The 16,746-nt window shown below is 51.4% G+C and overlaps 1 protein-coding gene, 1 pseudogene and 1 gene segment (V, D, J or C); all 3 read left to right on the top strand.

The window, feature by feature from the left end:
• The window catches only part of LOC104578687 (T-cell receptor beta-2 chain C region-like), a 73,874-nt gene that overhangs the window by 14,545 nt on the left and 42,583 nt on the right, over positions 1–16,746 (top strand).
• Positions 3,048–6,001, top strand: LOC104579168 (trypsin II-P29). 2 transcript variants are annotated; one of them, XM_088531339.1, is made up of 5 exons: positions 3,048–3,087; positions 4,220–4,451; positions 4,785–5,038; positions 5,322–5,458; positions 5,852–6,001. In XM_088531339.1, the coding sequence occupies exons 3-5, from the start codon at positions 4,909–4,911 to the stop codon at positions 5,999–6,001; spliced, it is 417 nt and encodes a 138-aa protein (XP_088387465.1). In that variant the 5' UTR covers positions 3,048–3,087; positions 4,220–4,451; positions 4,785–4,908. The 2 variants fall into 2 exon arrangements, with proteins under 2 accessions (XP_088387465.1, XP_088387466.1); XM_088531340.1 differs by having other exon boundaries at positions 4,220–4,382.
• LOC148593363 (trypsin II-P29-like) lies at positions 10,309–13,266 on the top strand (annotated as a pseudogene).

Here is a 16,746-nt window from a genome sequence, read left to right on the forward strand (position 1 = left end):
AAACCCAGCTCTAGGAGCCACAACCCTTCGGGCAGATTCTTAAACCATGAATGATGAGAAAAGTTGGGCTTCTCCAGTGTAAGGCTCTTGCAGAATCCAAACCGTTCTTGCAACCACTTGCAACAGGAACTGACATGGCATCTCTATCACAGGCCAATGGGGCAGAAGGTCGAGGTGCAAAACAGCCCCGCTACATTTCAACCAGGATGGTAATTTCCCTCTTGCAACTTGCAGCTATTTCTTTTGGGAGGGAGAAGCTCACTACACGAGTGGGGCACCCTGCAGTCCATACACCAGTTCTCCCCGTGTCTTTCTTTCTCTTCAGGTTTGAGGTCTCCTTTTAGCCTTAGCAGCAGAACGGTGACAGCAGATGGACTTGAAATGGAGCAGATGCATAGCAGAGCCACATCTCAATGTGCTGGAAGATGTGGGGATGGGAGATACAGGAACAGACGTTTTAAATTACAGTGACAGTCACCCTGAAAGCTGCCCTGCCTGTAAAGGCGTCTGATAGGACGCTCTCTTTCGGGGCCTCAGGCCAATGTAGCAGTGCCTCCCTGCCTGACAAACGTCCCCCGCTCCTCATGGCATGTTGGTCATGGTCCTGCATGTCTTTGCTTGCCTCTCTTTTTGCCTCTTTACATGTTTTCACTTGACACTTTGCTCTGTTCTCACTTTGGGAGGGTCGTGTGGCAGCATATCTGGATGGCTAGCAGCTCAAAAGGCAAGACTTGCAGCATGTCATGGCTGTTCCAAGAAATACACAGGCCCACCACTTCTGGCACTCCCCTGTCATCAAAATGCTTGCGTGTAACGCACGTCACTCTTCTTAGTTTGTGACAGCAGGGCTTCCCTGATGTAGTGACCCATTTAACATCACTCTTAAGAGGATAGGAAGCATGGGGCTCTTTTGTCAAGAGACACCTTGTTTGTTGTTAGCCATTGCCTCAGGTAGGCTCCGTCCCACCTCTCCTCAGATGCACAACAGCATGAACATCAGCTGCAGGACAGGAAGGGGCTGAGCAGCAATAGGAAAGGGGGCTTGGCACAGGCACACTGCCCGTGGGATCTTCTTCCGGCATCTCTGCACAGCCTGCTCTGCATGCTGATGCTGCCAAGATCTTCCTACTGCTTCAAGTGCTCTCCTCCTTGCCACCCACACTGCAGAAATCAGAATGGCCTCCTGAGACCATTGATGAAATGCCAGTCATGCCACCACACAGATGGCCAAGGCCATATGGCTCTGTTGAGAGCCCCAAGAGTCACTGCTAGAAGAGCCATAGCCAGACCTGGACCCAGCCTGATCCCCTCCTGTGGATCAACAACAGGGATCTCCCCTAGAAAACGAGGGAGGAAGCACTGGAGGGGACAATGACTTTAGCTGCATAGACCGAGGGAAGGCCATGGCAGGGATGTGGAATGAGACATAAGGGAACGGGGCACCCCTGATGCTGCCAGGTGTAAGCCACACTGCACCTTCTGAGAAGGGCAAGTCAGAGAAAAATAACACATCAGCTGCAGGCAATTATAATGCGAGCAGCTGGCTGCAAGGGAAATGTGCTGCCTTGTCAGGTCAGAAACCTTGGCCCCCTACTACTGCCATTCCATCTCACAGCCCTTGCCTTTACAGCAGGTGCCCAGGCCCAATTTACAAGTCTTTCAGTTATCAAAGCTAACACAGGATCTCTAGAGAGCGGCCAGAAAGACCTCCCACAGAAGGGTCTGTGTGCTCCAAGCCTGTGTAAACTGGGATGCTCTAGGACTATTTAAATGTCTCCAATCCCAGACACTCCCTCAGGGCTGCGAGACATGGGAATGGGATTTTTATGGGGAAAAAAACCCATTAACTTTAACACTAAAAAAAACACTAAAATTAACTAAATAACAATGAGGCCATGGAGACCCTGGCAGAAGTGCAAGGTTCTCACAAGGCAGGTAAGGGACTGTGGTCAGAGAAGGCTGAGGAAGAGGTTGGCTGTGGGAGCCAGAGCATCTGGCATGGTGAAATGGATGAGGAGGAGCAAGCGGTGCCAGAGAATCAGAGAAAACTGGCCTACAAGCAGACTGTGAATGGACTGGTCGAGCTTGAGAAGTGTGAAAGAATGAGCATAGGCATGAGGATGGCAGGATTGAGGAAGGAAAGATTTGTGTAAGGAAGACGAACTGCCTGCAAGCAGGTGTCTCCCAAAGACACCTAGTTAGTGTACCAGAGTAGGTAGGTGGGAGAAAGTGGTATGAGATGCCCTGAATACACCAAGACAGAAGAGTCACCCATTGGGAACTGCACACAGCCACTCTTGACCTAGGCACAGCCCTGGACTGTCTCCAAACTGCTAGCACATACACCAACATGGGAAATGGACTGACGGTGCCCTCTCTGTGTTGCAACAGTCATTTTTTCCCCACTGGAGCTAGAAATGGAAGCCAGTTTTTGCCTGATAGTGTCTTTCACGGCATTGCTATCCAAAGCAGTACAGACAGGAGTCCTCACCCCTTTCCTCACTGTCCCATCTCATCTTGGTGTCTCAGACTCAATTAGAACACCTTCCCTCTCCTTGCCCAAGTTTTGAAGACGAGAAAGCCTTCTGTGAAGGCTAATGACCCTCTTCTGCTCAGGACTGCTGAACATGCCACGGACCCACTGAAGGTTTGTCAGGCTCCTTCAAAAGGAAACTCCATCTCCAGTGGCAAACAACTCTCCCCACAGTGCGGTGGTGCTGCCGTGGAACACCAGCGGCTCAAGAGGAACAGCAAGGAGAAGGGCTGGTGAATGGAGAATTGGGTGCAGGGAAGCCCTGTCAGGAGACAGGCAACATCACCTTGCCTTTCTGGAAATACACTCCCCCGGCTCAGGTGCTGCAGTCAGCTGTGTCATCACTCTATCCAGATAAAGGAACTAAATTTGTCCAGATTGACGCAAGACCCTGGGAAAGGGAGAGCTGCAGCGACCCTGGGCAGAAAAAGATAAAACTCCCCAGGACTATAAAGCGATGCAACTGCCGAAGCCAGTCCTTGCACGTGTCACAGAGCTTGGTGGCAGAGGCACCATGAAGGTCTTCCTGATTCTGTCCTGCCTGGGAGCCGTTGGTGAGTTCTCCAAAGTGCTGGATCCTCCAGCTTTCCCTACACCTCATTCTTCCCTTGTCTTCTCTGCCTGCTTTTCTCTCTCCACAGGGGCCCATCCCTGCACTTTCCTCCTATTCCTGCCCATGTCAGAGCCTTGCGCTCCCAGGTTCCCAGAGGGGCAGAAGAAAGAGCACATGACAGGGCAGACAAATTTGTGAGTGGCCTGGGCAGACTGGGGAAGGATGGACTGCTCCTTGTCCCTTTCTTCACGAGTCTCGGGAGGGTATCATACAAAGCTAGGAGTTCTGGCAGGTTAAAAGCAGACAAAGGATGATTCGTCCTCTTTTAGAAAAGCGGTGGCCCCCTCTCCACAGGGGTACAAAACATGCAGAAGTTGTACACGGCCACAGAAAGAGAGGCAACACATTTGGGACAGAAAACTTCACTAAGGGCTATGAGGTTCAAAGGCACACCCTGTCTCACCTGGCAGTCTCAGGACCCTGAGTTGCTGGAGGCCAACAGCGTGTCTGCAGAAGGCTTCCCCCTCCTCCGCTTTTTTTCCATCTGGAATGGGCCATGCTAGAGATGGGCCCTGGGCATACCGTGTTCTAGTGGTCCCAACAAATGTGTTTTCTTACATTCTGCTCTAACATGAGCCTCCGGCTCCACAGAGCCTGCATGCAATCTGAGAGGGACCTCAGTCACCTGCACCTGCGGGCTTTCCCTTCTCTCTTGCTCACCTCTTGTCCTCCCTCAACAAACCAAGAATTCCAGTTGGATTCAGTTCTCACCAAACACGCACATGCAACATAGCCTTTCACCATGCCACAGCTGCCACATCTTGTGCCAGCAGTGACATGCAAGCAATACACTGGAAGCTCACGTGCATTTCATTTGTGAAGTCCTTCAGCAGCTCCGACTCCTCCGTTCTTTTCCTGACTCAGGGGGTGGTAACAGTCGAAGACTCATACTTCAGAGTTACGCCAGACGAGATCAAGGGAATATTTCAGTAGTTGCTCTGAAGACTGGCTTCTGGCATTTCAAACACCCCATGGCCCTTGCTAACTGCTCTTCAGTTCCTTTATCTGCTTCTATGCTGTAAGAGAAGGGACTTCAGACCCAAGGCAGTGAATAACAATTCTTTTTCCCCCAGTTGCTCTCCCGAGGGATGCCGATGACGACAAGATTGTGGGAGGCTACAATTGCGCGGCGCAGGCGGTGCCCTACCAAGTGTCCCTGAATGCTGGCTATCACTTCTGCGGTGGTTCCCTCATCAACAACCAATGGGTCGTGTCAGCTGCTCACTGCTACAAGTCGTAAGTATGGACTGTCTTGTATATCTGGTTCCATTCTAGTCAAATCCTGCAGCTATATTGCCTAGCACAGCGAGGCAAGACAAGCTGGCAAGGCAGGCATTGTTCACATCAAAAAGGGAAGGATGCTGCCCTCAGCCCTGCAGATATTGAGGATGCCTGGAGTGATCCTTGCCTGTTCACCTTATTGCCACAGATGGGGCGCCCCTGGACGCACTGTCCATCTGGCAAAGCTTTCTAGTCCCTCTTTGTCATGAAATTATAGTGTTCCCAGAACCGTGTGGCACACCATAAGCCTTTCCATTGGGCAACAACCCCTTATCTCCTTCCAGGTTTCTGCTAGTCCTCTTCTTGGCACCAAGTCATTGTGCTGGGGGCTAAATCTGCACTCATCTTATTTCACAGCTCTCTACAGGTGAGGCTGGGAGAGTACAACATCGACGTGGCGGAAGACACCGAAGTGGTCAGGGGTGCTTCAAAAATCGTTCGCCATCCTAAATATAGTTCACTTACCCTTAATAATGACATTATGCTGATCAAGTTGGCATCCCCAGTGACCTACAGTGCCGATGTTCAACCCATAGCTCTGCCCAGCACCTGTGCCACGACAGGCGCTGAGTGCCTGATTTCAGGGTGGGGAAACACCCTGAGCAATGGCTGTGAGTATCAGTGTATGTTGTAAGTTCATGGTCACGCTTCTCCCGCTCTGCCACCCAGTACCAGCCTCACTTCATGCCTACTCTGCAACCTTCTCTTGCTCTAACCCCCGTTCCCCACACTGCCCTGCCAGTCTACAGTGTGCTTTGCATTTCCGTATGCAAGCAGGCCTTTACTTTACCTCCGCTTTGCTGCACAGCTCTTGCACATACGTCTGCAGGGCTTCTTGCTCACTGGCACTACTGAGTCCCAACATGAAACCTAAATTTCACTGCTAATTTTCAGACAATTACCCTGAGATTCTCCAGTGCCTGAAAGCTCCAATCCTGAGTGACCAACAGTGCCGAGCTGCTTACCCAGGTGAAATCACCAGCAACATGGTGTGTGTAGGATTCCTGGAGGGCGGAAAAGACTCCTGCCAGGTAAGGGCTGATGTCTGGGCAGAGATCTGCCTCAGACACTTTTGCTCCTCTGGCTCCGCGGCATGTGCCAGAGCTGGTCAGAGTTGCTTAGGCTTCCTCATCTCCAGGTGCACATTTCCCACACAGTGTTCTTCCAGTGGGGTTTGGACACAGGCCGGGCCTCACGCAAAACCAGCAGGAGCAGCCACACCTGCTCAAGCACAAGGCGCAGTAGCGGTCAATTGCGACGGGGTGGGAGGGGGCAGCAGATGAGGGGTGGTATCTTTCTGTGCTCCCATACCATGGCTTGCTCCACCTCCCTCAACACTCCCTGCGTTCTTTGGAAGAGGCCACGACATTCAAGATGAGATTCTGCTTTTCAATCAACTCACACTTCTAACTTTTTCCCTCCAGGGCGACTCAGGAGGCCCAGTTGCGTGTGACGGCACCCTCCAGGGGATTGTGTCATGGGGATATGGTTGTGCTCAGAGAGGGTACCCCGGCGTCTACACCAAGGTCTGCAATTATGTCAGCTGGATCGAAGAAACCATTGCGGCTAACTGATGTGGCCGCAGTGACACTTGGCTCCTGGGCCACTGCCTTTCTGCCCCTTCACTTTCTTCCCTCTCAGAAGTAAATAAATAAATAAAAGCACAAATAAAAACATACTTAAGAGCCTTACCGATATATCCTTTGGAGGCTGAAGCACACTCTACACGACTGGGGCTCCCTGCAGCCCTTAGAGCAACTCTTCCCAAACCTTCCCTCCCTGCCTGTTCTCGGTTAGGCATGTGCACAGGGAGCTGCTGGGTTGGCAAGCAGTGGGACGGGACAGCTTGCCACCATCTAGGAAGTCTTCTGAGCTGCACTCCTCCTGCTCCTTACCCCTGCCCTGCTTCCTGAGAAAGGCAGCAGAGGGAGCAGAGCTGGAACCCAAAAGCATTGGTGGAGCACAGCCCCATCCAGTTCCTGCTAATGGTGATGGTAACTTGTCGGGGGTAGGGTGGGAGCTTTGATGCTGCTCACTACAGCTATGGTGGTTGGGTGGGAGAGCAAGCAGAGACAGGAAAGAGCTGTGGCCAATGATCGTCAGCCTCTCCGTTCACTTCCTTGGGGACATCAGAAGTAGGAGCCTTCTCACGCGGAGGGACTCCCCCATCAGAATCTACAAGGGATGCAAAAGAGATGCCAGGGAAGGGAAACAATGTCAAATGGGTGGAGAAAGGGCCAGGCATCCCTCAGAAGCATAAAGCACTAAGGCAAAATCAGCTAAGAAAGGAAGGATGGGCCATTGGGAGGCGATCAGCATGAGGGGAATGTATGGTAGCTGCTTTGTGAGAGGCCTGCTGCCACTCTTTTCTTTTCTTTCTTTTTTTTTTTTTTTTTTGGTTTTGGGTAGTTGTCTCTGTGTGAGCAAGGAATGCGATGACTTCATTGATTGTTCTGCACTTGAGAGCAAGGGAGGGACACCTGGAGGGCTGAGGGCAGGGAGGCTGAAACACATGAAAGCAGGAGCATGGTGTGGTGGGACGGGCAGGAAATTACCCCAGAAAAGATTCCTATGTGCAGCCAGATGCATGGAAACAGCCCTGCCTCTCTGGTGGTGAGAAACAGACTGCGTTCTGGGAATCTTCAGGACTTCAGGACACAAAGGACTTCCTATCCTGATAGGCTTTCTGTCCTCTGCAAGGACAGAGCACATGGGGGACTTCTCATCTTGTAGGTTTTCTTTGGGCCACCTCATCCTGTATATCCGATTTCACATGGAAAGTTGACAGGGGTGGATGGTTTTTCTGTTTCTCCTAATAAAACCCAGCTCTAGGAGCCACAGCCCTTCGGGCAGATTCTTAAACCATGAATGATGAGAAAAGTTGGGCTTCTTCAGTGTAAGGCTCTTGCAGACTCCAAACCGTTCTTGCAACCACTTGCAACAGGAACTGACATGGCATCTCTATCACAGGCCAATGGGGCAGAAGGTCGAGGTGCAAAACAGCCCCGCTACATTTCAACCAGGATGGTAATTTCCCTCTTGCAACTTGCAGCTATTTCTTTTGGGAGGGAGAAGCTCACTACACGAGTGGGGCACCCTGCAGTCCATACACCAGTTCTCCCCGTGTCTTTCTTTCTCTTCAGGTTTGAGGTCTCCTTTTAGCCTTAGCAGCAGAACGGTGACAGCAGATGGACTTGAAATGGAGCAGATGCATAGCAGAGCCACATCTCAATGTGCTGGAAGATGTGGGGATGGGAGATACAGGAACAGACGTTTTAAATTACAGTGACAGTCACCCTGAAAGCTGCCCTGCCTGTAAAGGCGTCTGATAGGACGCTCTCTTTCGGGGCCTCAGGCCAATGTAGCAGTGCCTCCCTGCCTGACAAACGTCCCCCGCTCCTCATGGCATGTTGGTCATGGTCCTGCATGTCTTTGCTTGCCTCTCTTTTTGCCTCTTTACATGTTTTCACTTGACACTTTGCTCTGTTCTCACTTTGGGAGGGTCGTGTGGCAGCATATCTGGATGGCTAACAGCTCAAAAGGCAAGACTTGCAGCATGTCATGGCTGTTCCAAGAAATACACAGGCCCACCACTTCTGGCACTCCCCTGTCATCAAAATGCTTGCGTGTAACGCACGTCACTCTTCTTAGTTTGTGACAGCAGGGCTTCCCTGATGTAATGACCCATTTAACATCACTCTTAAGAGGATAGGAAGCATGGGGCTCTTTTGTCAAGAGACACCTTGTTTGTTGTTAGCCATTGCCTCAGGTAGGCTCCGTCCCACCTCTCCTCAGATGCACAACAGCATGAACATCAGCTGCAGGACAGGAAGGGGCTGAGCAGCAATAGGAAAGGGGGCTTGGCACAGGCACACTGCCCGTGGGATCTTCTTCCGGCATCTCTGCACAGCCTGCTCTGCATGCTGATGCTGCCAAGATCTTCCTACTGCTTCAAGTGCTCTCCTCCTTGCCACCCACACTGCAGAAATCAGAATGGCCTCCTGAGACCATTGATGAAATGCCAGTCATGCCACCACACAGATGGCCAAGGCCATATGGCTCTGTTGAGAGCCCCAAGAGTCACTGCTAGAAGAGCCATAGCCAGACCTGGACCCAGCCTGATCCCCTCCTGTGGATCAACAACAGGGATCTCCCCTAGAAAACGAGGGAGGAAGCACTGGAGGGGACAATGACTTTAGCTGCATAGACCGAGGGAAGGCCATGGCAGGGATGTGGAATGAGACATAAGGGAACGGGGCACCCCTGATGCTGCCAGGTGTAAGCCACACTGCACCTTCTGAGAAGGGCAAGTCAGAGAAAAATAACACATCAGCTGCAGGCAATTATAATGCGAGCAGCTGGCTGCAAGGGAAATGTGCTGCCTTGTCAGGTCAGAAACCTTGGCCCCCTACTACTGCCATTCCATCTCACAGCCCTTGCCTTTACAGCAGGTGCCCAGGCCCAATTTACAAGTCTTTCAGTTATCAAAGCTAACACAGGATCTCTAGAGAGCGGCCAGAAAGACCTCCCACAGAAGGGTCTGTGTGCTCCAAGCCTGTGTAAACTGGGATGCTCTAGGACTATTTAAATGTCTCCAATCCCAGACACTCCCTCAGGGCTGCGAGACATGGGAATGGGATTTTTATGGGGAAAAAAACCCATTAACTTTAACACTAAAAAAAACACTAAAATTAACTAAATAACAATGAGGCCATGGAGACCCTGGCAGAAGTGCAAGGTTCTCACAAGGCAGGTAAGGGACTGTGGTCAGAGAAGGCTGAGGAAGAGGTTGGCTGTGGGAGCCAGAGCATCTGGCATGGTGAAATGGATGAGGAGGAGCAAGCGGTGCCAGAGAATCAGAGAAAACTGGCCTACAAGCAGACTGTGAATGGACTGGTCGAGCTTGAGAAGTGTGAAAGAATGAGCATAGGCATGACTGAGCAAACAGGCCAGGATGGCAGGATTGAGGAAGGAAAGATTTGTGTAAGGAAGACGAACTGCCTGCAAGCAGGTGTCTCCCAAAGACACCTAGTTAGTGTACCAGAGTAGGCAGGTGGGAAAAAGTGGTATGAGATGCCCTGAATACACCAAGACAGAAGAGTCACCCATTGGGAACTGCACACAGCCACTCTTGACCTAGGCACAGCCCTGGACTGTCTCCAAACTGCTAGCACATACACCAACATGGGAAATGGACTGACGGTGCCCTCTCTGTGTTGCAACAGTCATTTTTTCCCCACTGGAGCTAGAAATGGAAGCCAGTTTTTGCCTGATAGTGTCTTTCACGGCATTGCTATCCAAAGCAGTACAGACAGGAGTCCTCACCCCTTTCCTCACTGTCCCATCTCATCTTGGTGTCTCAGACTCAATTAGAACACCTTCCCTCTCCTTGCCCAAGTTTTGAAGACGAGAAAGCCTTCTGTGAAGGCTAATGACCCTCTTCTGCTCAGGACTGCTGAACATGCCACGGACCCACTGAAGGTTTGTCAGGCTCCTTCAAAAGGAAACTCCATCTCCAGTGGCAAACAACTCTCCCCACAGTGCGGTGGTGCTGCCGTGGAACACCAGTGGCTCAAGAGGAACAGCAAGGAGAAGGGCTGGTGAATGGAGAATTGGGTGCAGGGAAGCCCTGTCAGGAGACAGGCAACATCACCTTGCCTTTCTGGAAATACACTCCCCCGGCTCAGGTGCTGCAGTCAGCTGTGTCATCACTCTATCCAGATAAAGGAACTAAATTTGTCCAGATTGACGCAAGACCCTGGGAAAGGGAGAGCTGCAGCGACCCTGGGCAGAGAAAGATAAAACTCCCCAGGACTATAAAGCGATGCAACTGCCGAAGCCAGTCCTTGCACGTGTCACAGAGCTTGGTGGCAGAGGCACCATGAAGGTCTTCCTGATTCTGTCCTGCCTGGGAGCCGTTGGTGAGTTCTCCAAAGTGCTGGATCCTCCAGCTTTCCCTACACCTCATTCTTGCCTTGTCTTCTCTGCCTGCTTTTCTCTCTCCACAGGGGCCCATCCCTGCACTTTCCTCCTATTCCTGCCCATGTCAGAGCCTTGCGCTCCCAGGTTCCCAAAGGGGCAGAAGAAAGAGCACATGACAGGGCAGACAAATTTGTGAGTGGCCTGGGCAGACTGGGGAAGGATGGACTGCTCCTTGTCCCTTTCTTCACGAGTCTCGGGAGGGTATCATACAAAGCTAGGAGTTTTGGCAGGTTAAAAGCAGACAAAGGATGATTCGTCCTCTTTTAGAAAAGCGGTGGCCCCCTCTCCACAGGGGTACAAAACATGCAGAAGTTGTACATGGCCACAGAAAGAGAGGCAACACATTTGGGACAGAAAACTTCACTAAGGGCTATGAGGTTCAAAGGCACACCCTGTCTCACCTGGCAGTCTCAGGACCCTGAGTTGCTGGAGGCCAACAGCGTGTCTGCAGAAGGCTTCCCCCTCCTCCGCTTTTTTTCCATCTGGAATGGGCCATGCTAGAGATGGGCCCTGGGCATACCGTGTTCTAGTGGTCCCAACAAATGTGTTTTCTTACATTCTGCTCTAACATGAGCCTCCGGCTCCACAGAGCCTGCATGCAATCTGAGAGGGACCTCAGTCACCTGCACCTGCGGGCTTTCCCTTCTCTCTTGCTCACCTCTTGTCCTCCCTCAACAAACCAAGAATTCCAGTTGGATTCAGTTCTCACCAAACACGCACATGCAACATAGCCTTTCACCATGCCACAGCTGCCACATCTTGTGCCAGCAGTGACATGCAAGCAATACACTGGAAGCTCACGTGCATTTCATTTGTGAAGTCCTTCAGCAGCTCCGACTCCTCCGTTCTTTTCCTGACTCAGGGGGTGGTAACAGTCGAAGACTCATACTTCAGAGTTACGCCAGACGAGATCAAGGGAATATTTCAGTAGTTGCTCTGAAGACTGGCTTCTGGCATTTCAAACACCCCATGGCCCTTGCTAACTGCTCTTCAGTTCCTTTATCTGCTTCTATGCTGTAAGAGAAGGGACTTCAGACCCAAGGCAGTGAATAACAATTCTTTTTCCCCCAGTTGCTCTCCCGAGGGATGCCGATGACGACAAGATTGTGGGAGGCTACAATTGCGCGGCGCAGGCGGTGCCCTACCAAGTGTCCCTGAATGCTGGCTATCACTTCTGCGGTGGTTCCCTCATCAACAACCAATGGGTCGTCTCAGCTGCTCACTGCTACAAGTCGTAAGTATGGACTGTCTTGTATATCTGGTTCCATTCTAGTCAAATCCTGCAGCTATATTGCCTAGCACAGCGAGGCAAGACAAGCTGGCAAGGCAGGCATTGTTCACATCAAAAAGGGAAGGATGCTGCCCTCAGCCCTGCAGATATTGAGGATGCTGGAGTGATCCTTGCCTGTTCACCTTATTGCCACAGATGGGGCGCCCCTGGACGCACTGTCCATCTGGCAAAGCTTTCTAGTCCCTCTTTGTCATGAAATTATAGTGTTCCCAGAACCGTGTGGCACACCATAAGCCTTTCCATTGGGCAACAACCCCTTATCTCCTTCCAGGTTTCTGCTAGTCCTCTTCTTGGCACCAAGTCATTGTGCTGGGGGCTAAATCTGCACTCATCTTATTTCACAGCTCTCTACAGGTGAGGCTGGGAGAGTACAACATCGACGTGGCGGAAGACACCGAAGTGGTCAGGGGTGCTTCAAAAATCGTTCGCCATCCTTAATATAGTTCACTTACCCTTAATAATGACATTATGCTGATCAAGTTGGCATCCCCAGTGACCTACAGTGCCGATGTTCAACCCATAGCTCTCTGCCCAGCACCTGTGCCACGACAGGCGCTGAGTGCCTGATTTCAGGGTGGGGAAACACCCTGAGCAATGGCTGTGAGTATCAGTGTATGTTGTAAGTTCATGGTCACGCTTCTCCTGCTCTGCCACCCAGTACCAGCCTCACTTCATGCCTACTCTGCAACCTTCTCTTGCTCTAACCCCCGTTCCCCACACTGCCCTGCCAGTCTACAGTGTGCTTTGCATTTCCGTATGCAAGCAGGCCTTTACTTTACCTCCGCTTTGCTGCACAGCTCTTGCACATACGTCTGCAGGGGCTTCTTGCTCACTGGCACTACTGAGTCCCAACATGAAACCTAAATTTCACTGCTAATTTTCAGACAATTACCCTGAGATTCTCCAGTGCCTGAAAGCTCCAATCCTGAGTGACCAACAGTGCCGAGCTGCTTACCCAGGTGAAATCACCAGCAACATGGTGTGTGTAGGATTCCTGGAGGGCGGAAAAGACTCCTGCCAGGTAAGGGGCTGATGTCTGGGCAGAGATCTGCCTCAGACACTTTTGCTCCTCTGGCTCCGCGGCATGTGCCAGAGCTGGTCAGAGTTGCTTAGGCTTCCTCATCTCCAGGTGCACATTTCCCACACAGTGTTCTTCCAGTGGGGTTTGGACACAGGCCGGGCCTCACGCAAAACCAGCAGGAGCAGCCACAACCTGCTCAAGCACAAGGCGCAGTAGCGGTCAATTGCGACGGGGTGGGAGGGGGCAGCAGATGAGGGGTGGTATCTTTCTGTGCTCCCATACCATGGCTTGCTCCACCTCCCTCAACACTCCCTGCGTTCTTTGGAAGAGGCCACGACATTCAAGATGAGATTCTGCTTTTCAATCAACTCACACTTCTAACTTTTTCCCTCCAGGGCGACTCAGGAGGCCCAGTTGCGTGTGACGGCACCCTCCAGGGGATTGTGTCATGGGGATATGGTTGTGCTCAGAGAGGGTACCCCGGCGTCTACACCAAGGTCTGCAATTATGTCAGCTGGATCGAAGAAACCATTGCGGCTAACTGATGTGGCCGCAGTGACACTTGGCTCCTGGGCCACTGCCTTTCTGCCCCTTCACTTTCTTCCCTCTCAGAAGTAAATAAATAAATAAAAGCACAAATAAAAACATACTTAAGAGCCTTACCGATATATCCTTTGGAGGCTGAAGCACACTCTACACGACTGGGGCTCCCTGCAGCCCTTAGAGCAACTCTTCCCAAACCTTCCCTCCCTGCCTGTTCTCGGTTAGGCATGTGCACAGGGAGCTGCTGGGTTGGCAAGCAGTGGGACGGGACAGCTTGCCACCATCTAGGAAGTCTTCTGAGCTGCACTCCTCCTGCTCCTTACCCCTGCCCTGCTTCCTGAGAAAGGCAGCAGAGGGAGCAGAGCTGGAACCCAAAAGCATTGGTGGAGCACAGCCCCATCCAGTTCCTGCTAATGGTGATGGTAACTTGTCGGGGGTAGGGTGGGAGCTTTGATGCTGCTCACTACAGCTATGGTGGTTGGGTGGGAGAGCAAGCAGAGACAGGAAAGAGCTGTGGCCAATGATCGTCAGCCTCTCCGTTCACTTCCTTGGGGACATCAGAAGTAGGAGCCTTCTCACGCGGAGGGACTCCCCCATCAGAATCTACAAGGGATGCAAAAGAGATGCCAGGGAAGGGAAACAATGTCAAATGGGTGGAGAAAGGGCCAGGCATCCCTCAGAAGCATAAAGCACTAAGGCAAAATCAGCTAAGAAAGGAAGGATGGGCCATTGGGAGGCGATCAGCATGAGGGGAATGTATGGTAGCTGCTTTGTGAGAGGCCTGCTGCCACTCTTTTCTTTTCTTTCTTTTTTTTTTTTTTTTTTTTTTTGGTTTTGGGTAGTTGTCTCTGTGTGAGCAAGGAATGCTATCACTTCATTGATTGTTCTGCACTTGAGAGCAAGGGAGGGACACCTGGAGGGTTGAGGGCAGGGAGGCTGAAACACATGAAAGCAGGAGCATGGTGTGGTGGGACGGGCAGGAAATTACCCCAGAAAAGATTCCTATGTGCAGCCAGATGCATGGAAACAGCCCTGCCTCTCTGGTGGTGAGAAACAGACTGCGTTCTGGGAATCTTCAGGACTTCAGGACACAAAGGACTTCCTATCCTGATAGGCTTTCTGTCCTCTGCAAGGACAGAGCACATGGGGGACTTCTCATCTTGTAGGTTTTCTTTGGGCCACCTCATCCTGTATATCCGATTTCACATGGAAAGTTGACAGGGGTGGATGGTTTGTTTGTTTCTCCTAATAAAACCCAGCTCTAGGAGCCACAACCCTTCGGGCAGATTCTTAAACCATGAATGATGAGAAAAGTTGGGCTTCTCCAGTGTAAGGCTCTTGCAGACTCCAAACCGTTCTTGCAACCACTTGCAACAGGAACTGACATGGCATCTCTATCACAGGCCAATGGGGCAGAAGGTCGAGGTGCAAAACAGCCCCGCTACATTTCAACCAGGATGGTAATTTCCCTCTTGCAACTTGCAGCTATTTCTTTTGGGAGGGAGAAGCTCACTACACGAGTGGGGCACCCTGCAGTCCATACACCAGTTCTCCCCGTGTCTTTCTTTCTCTTCAGGTTTGAGGTCTCCTTTTAGCCTTAGCAGCAGAACGGTGACAGCAGATGGACTTGAAATGGAGCAGATGCATAGCAGAGCCACATCTCAATGTGCTGGAAGATGTGGGGATGGGAGATACAGGAACAGACGTTTTAAATTACAGTGACAGTCACCCTGAAAGCTGCCCTGCCTGTAAAGGCGTCTGATAGGACGCTCTCTTTCGGGGCCTCAGGCCAATGTAGCAGTGCCTCCCTGCCTGACAAACGTCCCCCGCTCCTCATGGCATGTCGGTCATCGTCCTGTATATCTTTGCTTGCCTCTCTTTTTGCCTCTTTACATGTTTTCACGTGACACTTTGCTCTGTTCTCACTTTGGGAGGGTCGTGTGGCAGCATGTATGGATGGCTAGCAGCTCAAAAGGCAAGACTTGCAGCATGTCATGGCTGTTCCAAGAAATACACAGGCCCACCACTTCTGGCACTCCCCTGTCATCAAAATGCTTGCGTGTAACACACGTCACTCTTCTTAGTTTGTGACAGCAGGGCTTCCCTGATGTAGTGACCCATTTAACATCACTCTTAAGAGGATAGGAAGCATGGGGCTCTTTTGTCAAGAGACACCTTGTTTGTTGTTAGCCATTGCCTCAGGTAGGCTCCGTCCCACCTCTCCTCAGATGCACAACAGCATGAACATCAGCTGCAGGACAGGAAGGGGCCGAGCAGCAATAGGAAAGGGGGCTTGGCACAGGCACACTGCCCGTGGGATCTTCTTCCGGCATCTCTGCACAGCCTGCTCTGCATGCTGATGCTGCCAAGATCTTCCTACTGCTTCAAGTGCCCTCCTCCTTGCCACCCACACTGCAGAAATCAGAATGGCCTCCTGAGACCATTGATGAAATGCCAGTCATGCCCAACACACAGATGGCCAAGGCCATATGGATCTGTTGAGAGCCCCAAGAGTCACTGCTAGAAGAGCCATAGCCAGACCTGGACCCAGCCTGATCCCCTCCTGTGGATCAACAACAGGGATCTCCCCTAGAAAACGAGGGAGGAAGCACTGGAGGGGACAATGACTTTAGCTGCATAGACCGAGGCAGGATAGGGAAGGCCATGGCAGGGATGTGGAATGGGACATAAGGGAACGGGGCACCCCTGATGCTGCCAGGTGTAAGCCACACTGCAGCTTCTGAGAAGGGCAAGTCAGAGAAAAATAACACATCAGCTGCAGGCAATTATAATGCGAGCAGCTGGCTGCAAGGGAAATGTGCTGCCTTGTCAGGTCAGAAACCTTGGCCCCCTACTACTGCTATTCCATCTCACAGCCCTTGCCTTTACAGCAGGTGCCCAGGCCCAATTTACAAGTCTTTCAGTTATCAAAGCTAACACAGGATCTCTAGAGAGCGGCCAGAAAGACCTCCCACAGAAGGGTTTGTGTGCTCCAAGCCTGTGTAAACTGGGATGCTCTAGGACTATTTAAATGTCTCCAATCCCAGACACTCCCTCAGGGCTGCGAGACATGGGAATGGGATTTTTATGGGGAAAAAACCCATTAACTTTAACACTAAAAAAAAACACTAAAATTAACTAAATAACAACGAGGCCATGGAGACCCTGGCAGAAGTACAAGGTTCTCACAAGGCAGGTAAGGGACTGTGGTCAGAGAAGGCTGAGGAAGAGGTTGGCTGTGGGAGCCAGAGCATCTGGCATGGTGAAATGGATGAGGAGGAGCAAGTGGTGCCAGAGAATCAGAGAGAACTGGCCTACAAGCAGACTGTGAATGGACTGGTCGAGCTTGAGAAGTGTAAAAGAATGAGCATAGGCATGACTGAGCAAACAGGCCAGGATGGCAGGATTGAGGAAGGAAAGATTTGTGTAAGGAAGACGAACTGCCTGCAAGCAGGTGTCTCCCAAAGACACCTAGTTAGTGT

This window comes from Tinamus guttatus, unplaced genomic scaffold, assembly GCF_059628265.1.
Source record: "Tinamus guttatus ecotype Peru unplaced genomic scaffold, ASM5962826v1 Tinamus_guttatus_pri_ptg000408l, whole genome shotgun sequence".
Lineage (NCBI taxonomy): Eukaryota > Metazoa > Chordata > Aves > Tinamiformes > Tinamidae > Tinamus > Tinamus guttatus.

Bases quoted from the DNA above. Each gene is read 5' to 3' on its own strand.
- LOC104579168 (XM_088531340.1), top strand. From the start codon at position 3,048: ATGAAGGTCTTCCTGATTCTGTCCTGCCTGGGAGCCGTTG. The intron at 3,088-4,219 runs GTGAGTTCTCCA...TTTTTCCCCCAG, and splicing joins GTCCTGCCTGGGAGCCGTTG to TTGCTCTCCCGAGGGATGCC. The intron at 5,039-5,321 runs GTGAGTATCAGT...GCTAATTTTCAG, and splicing joins AAACACCCTGAGCAATGGCT to ACAATTACCCTGAGATTCTC.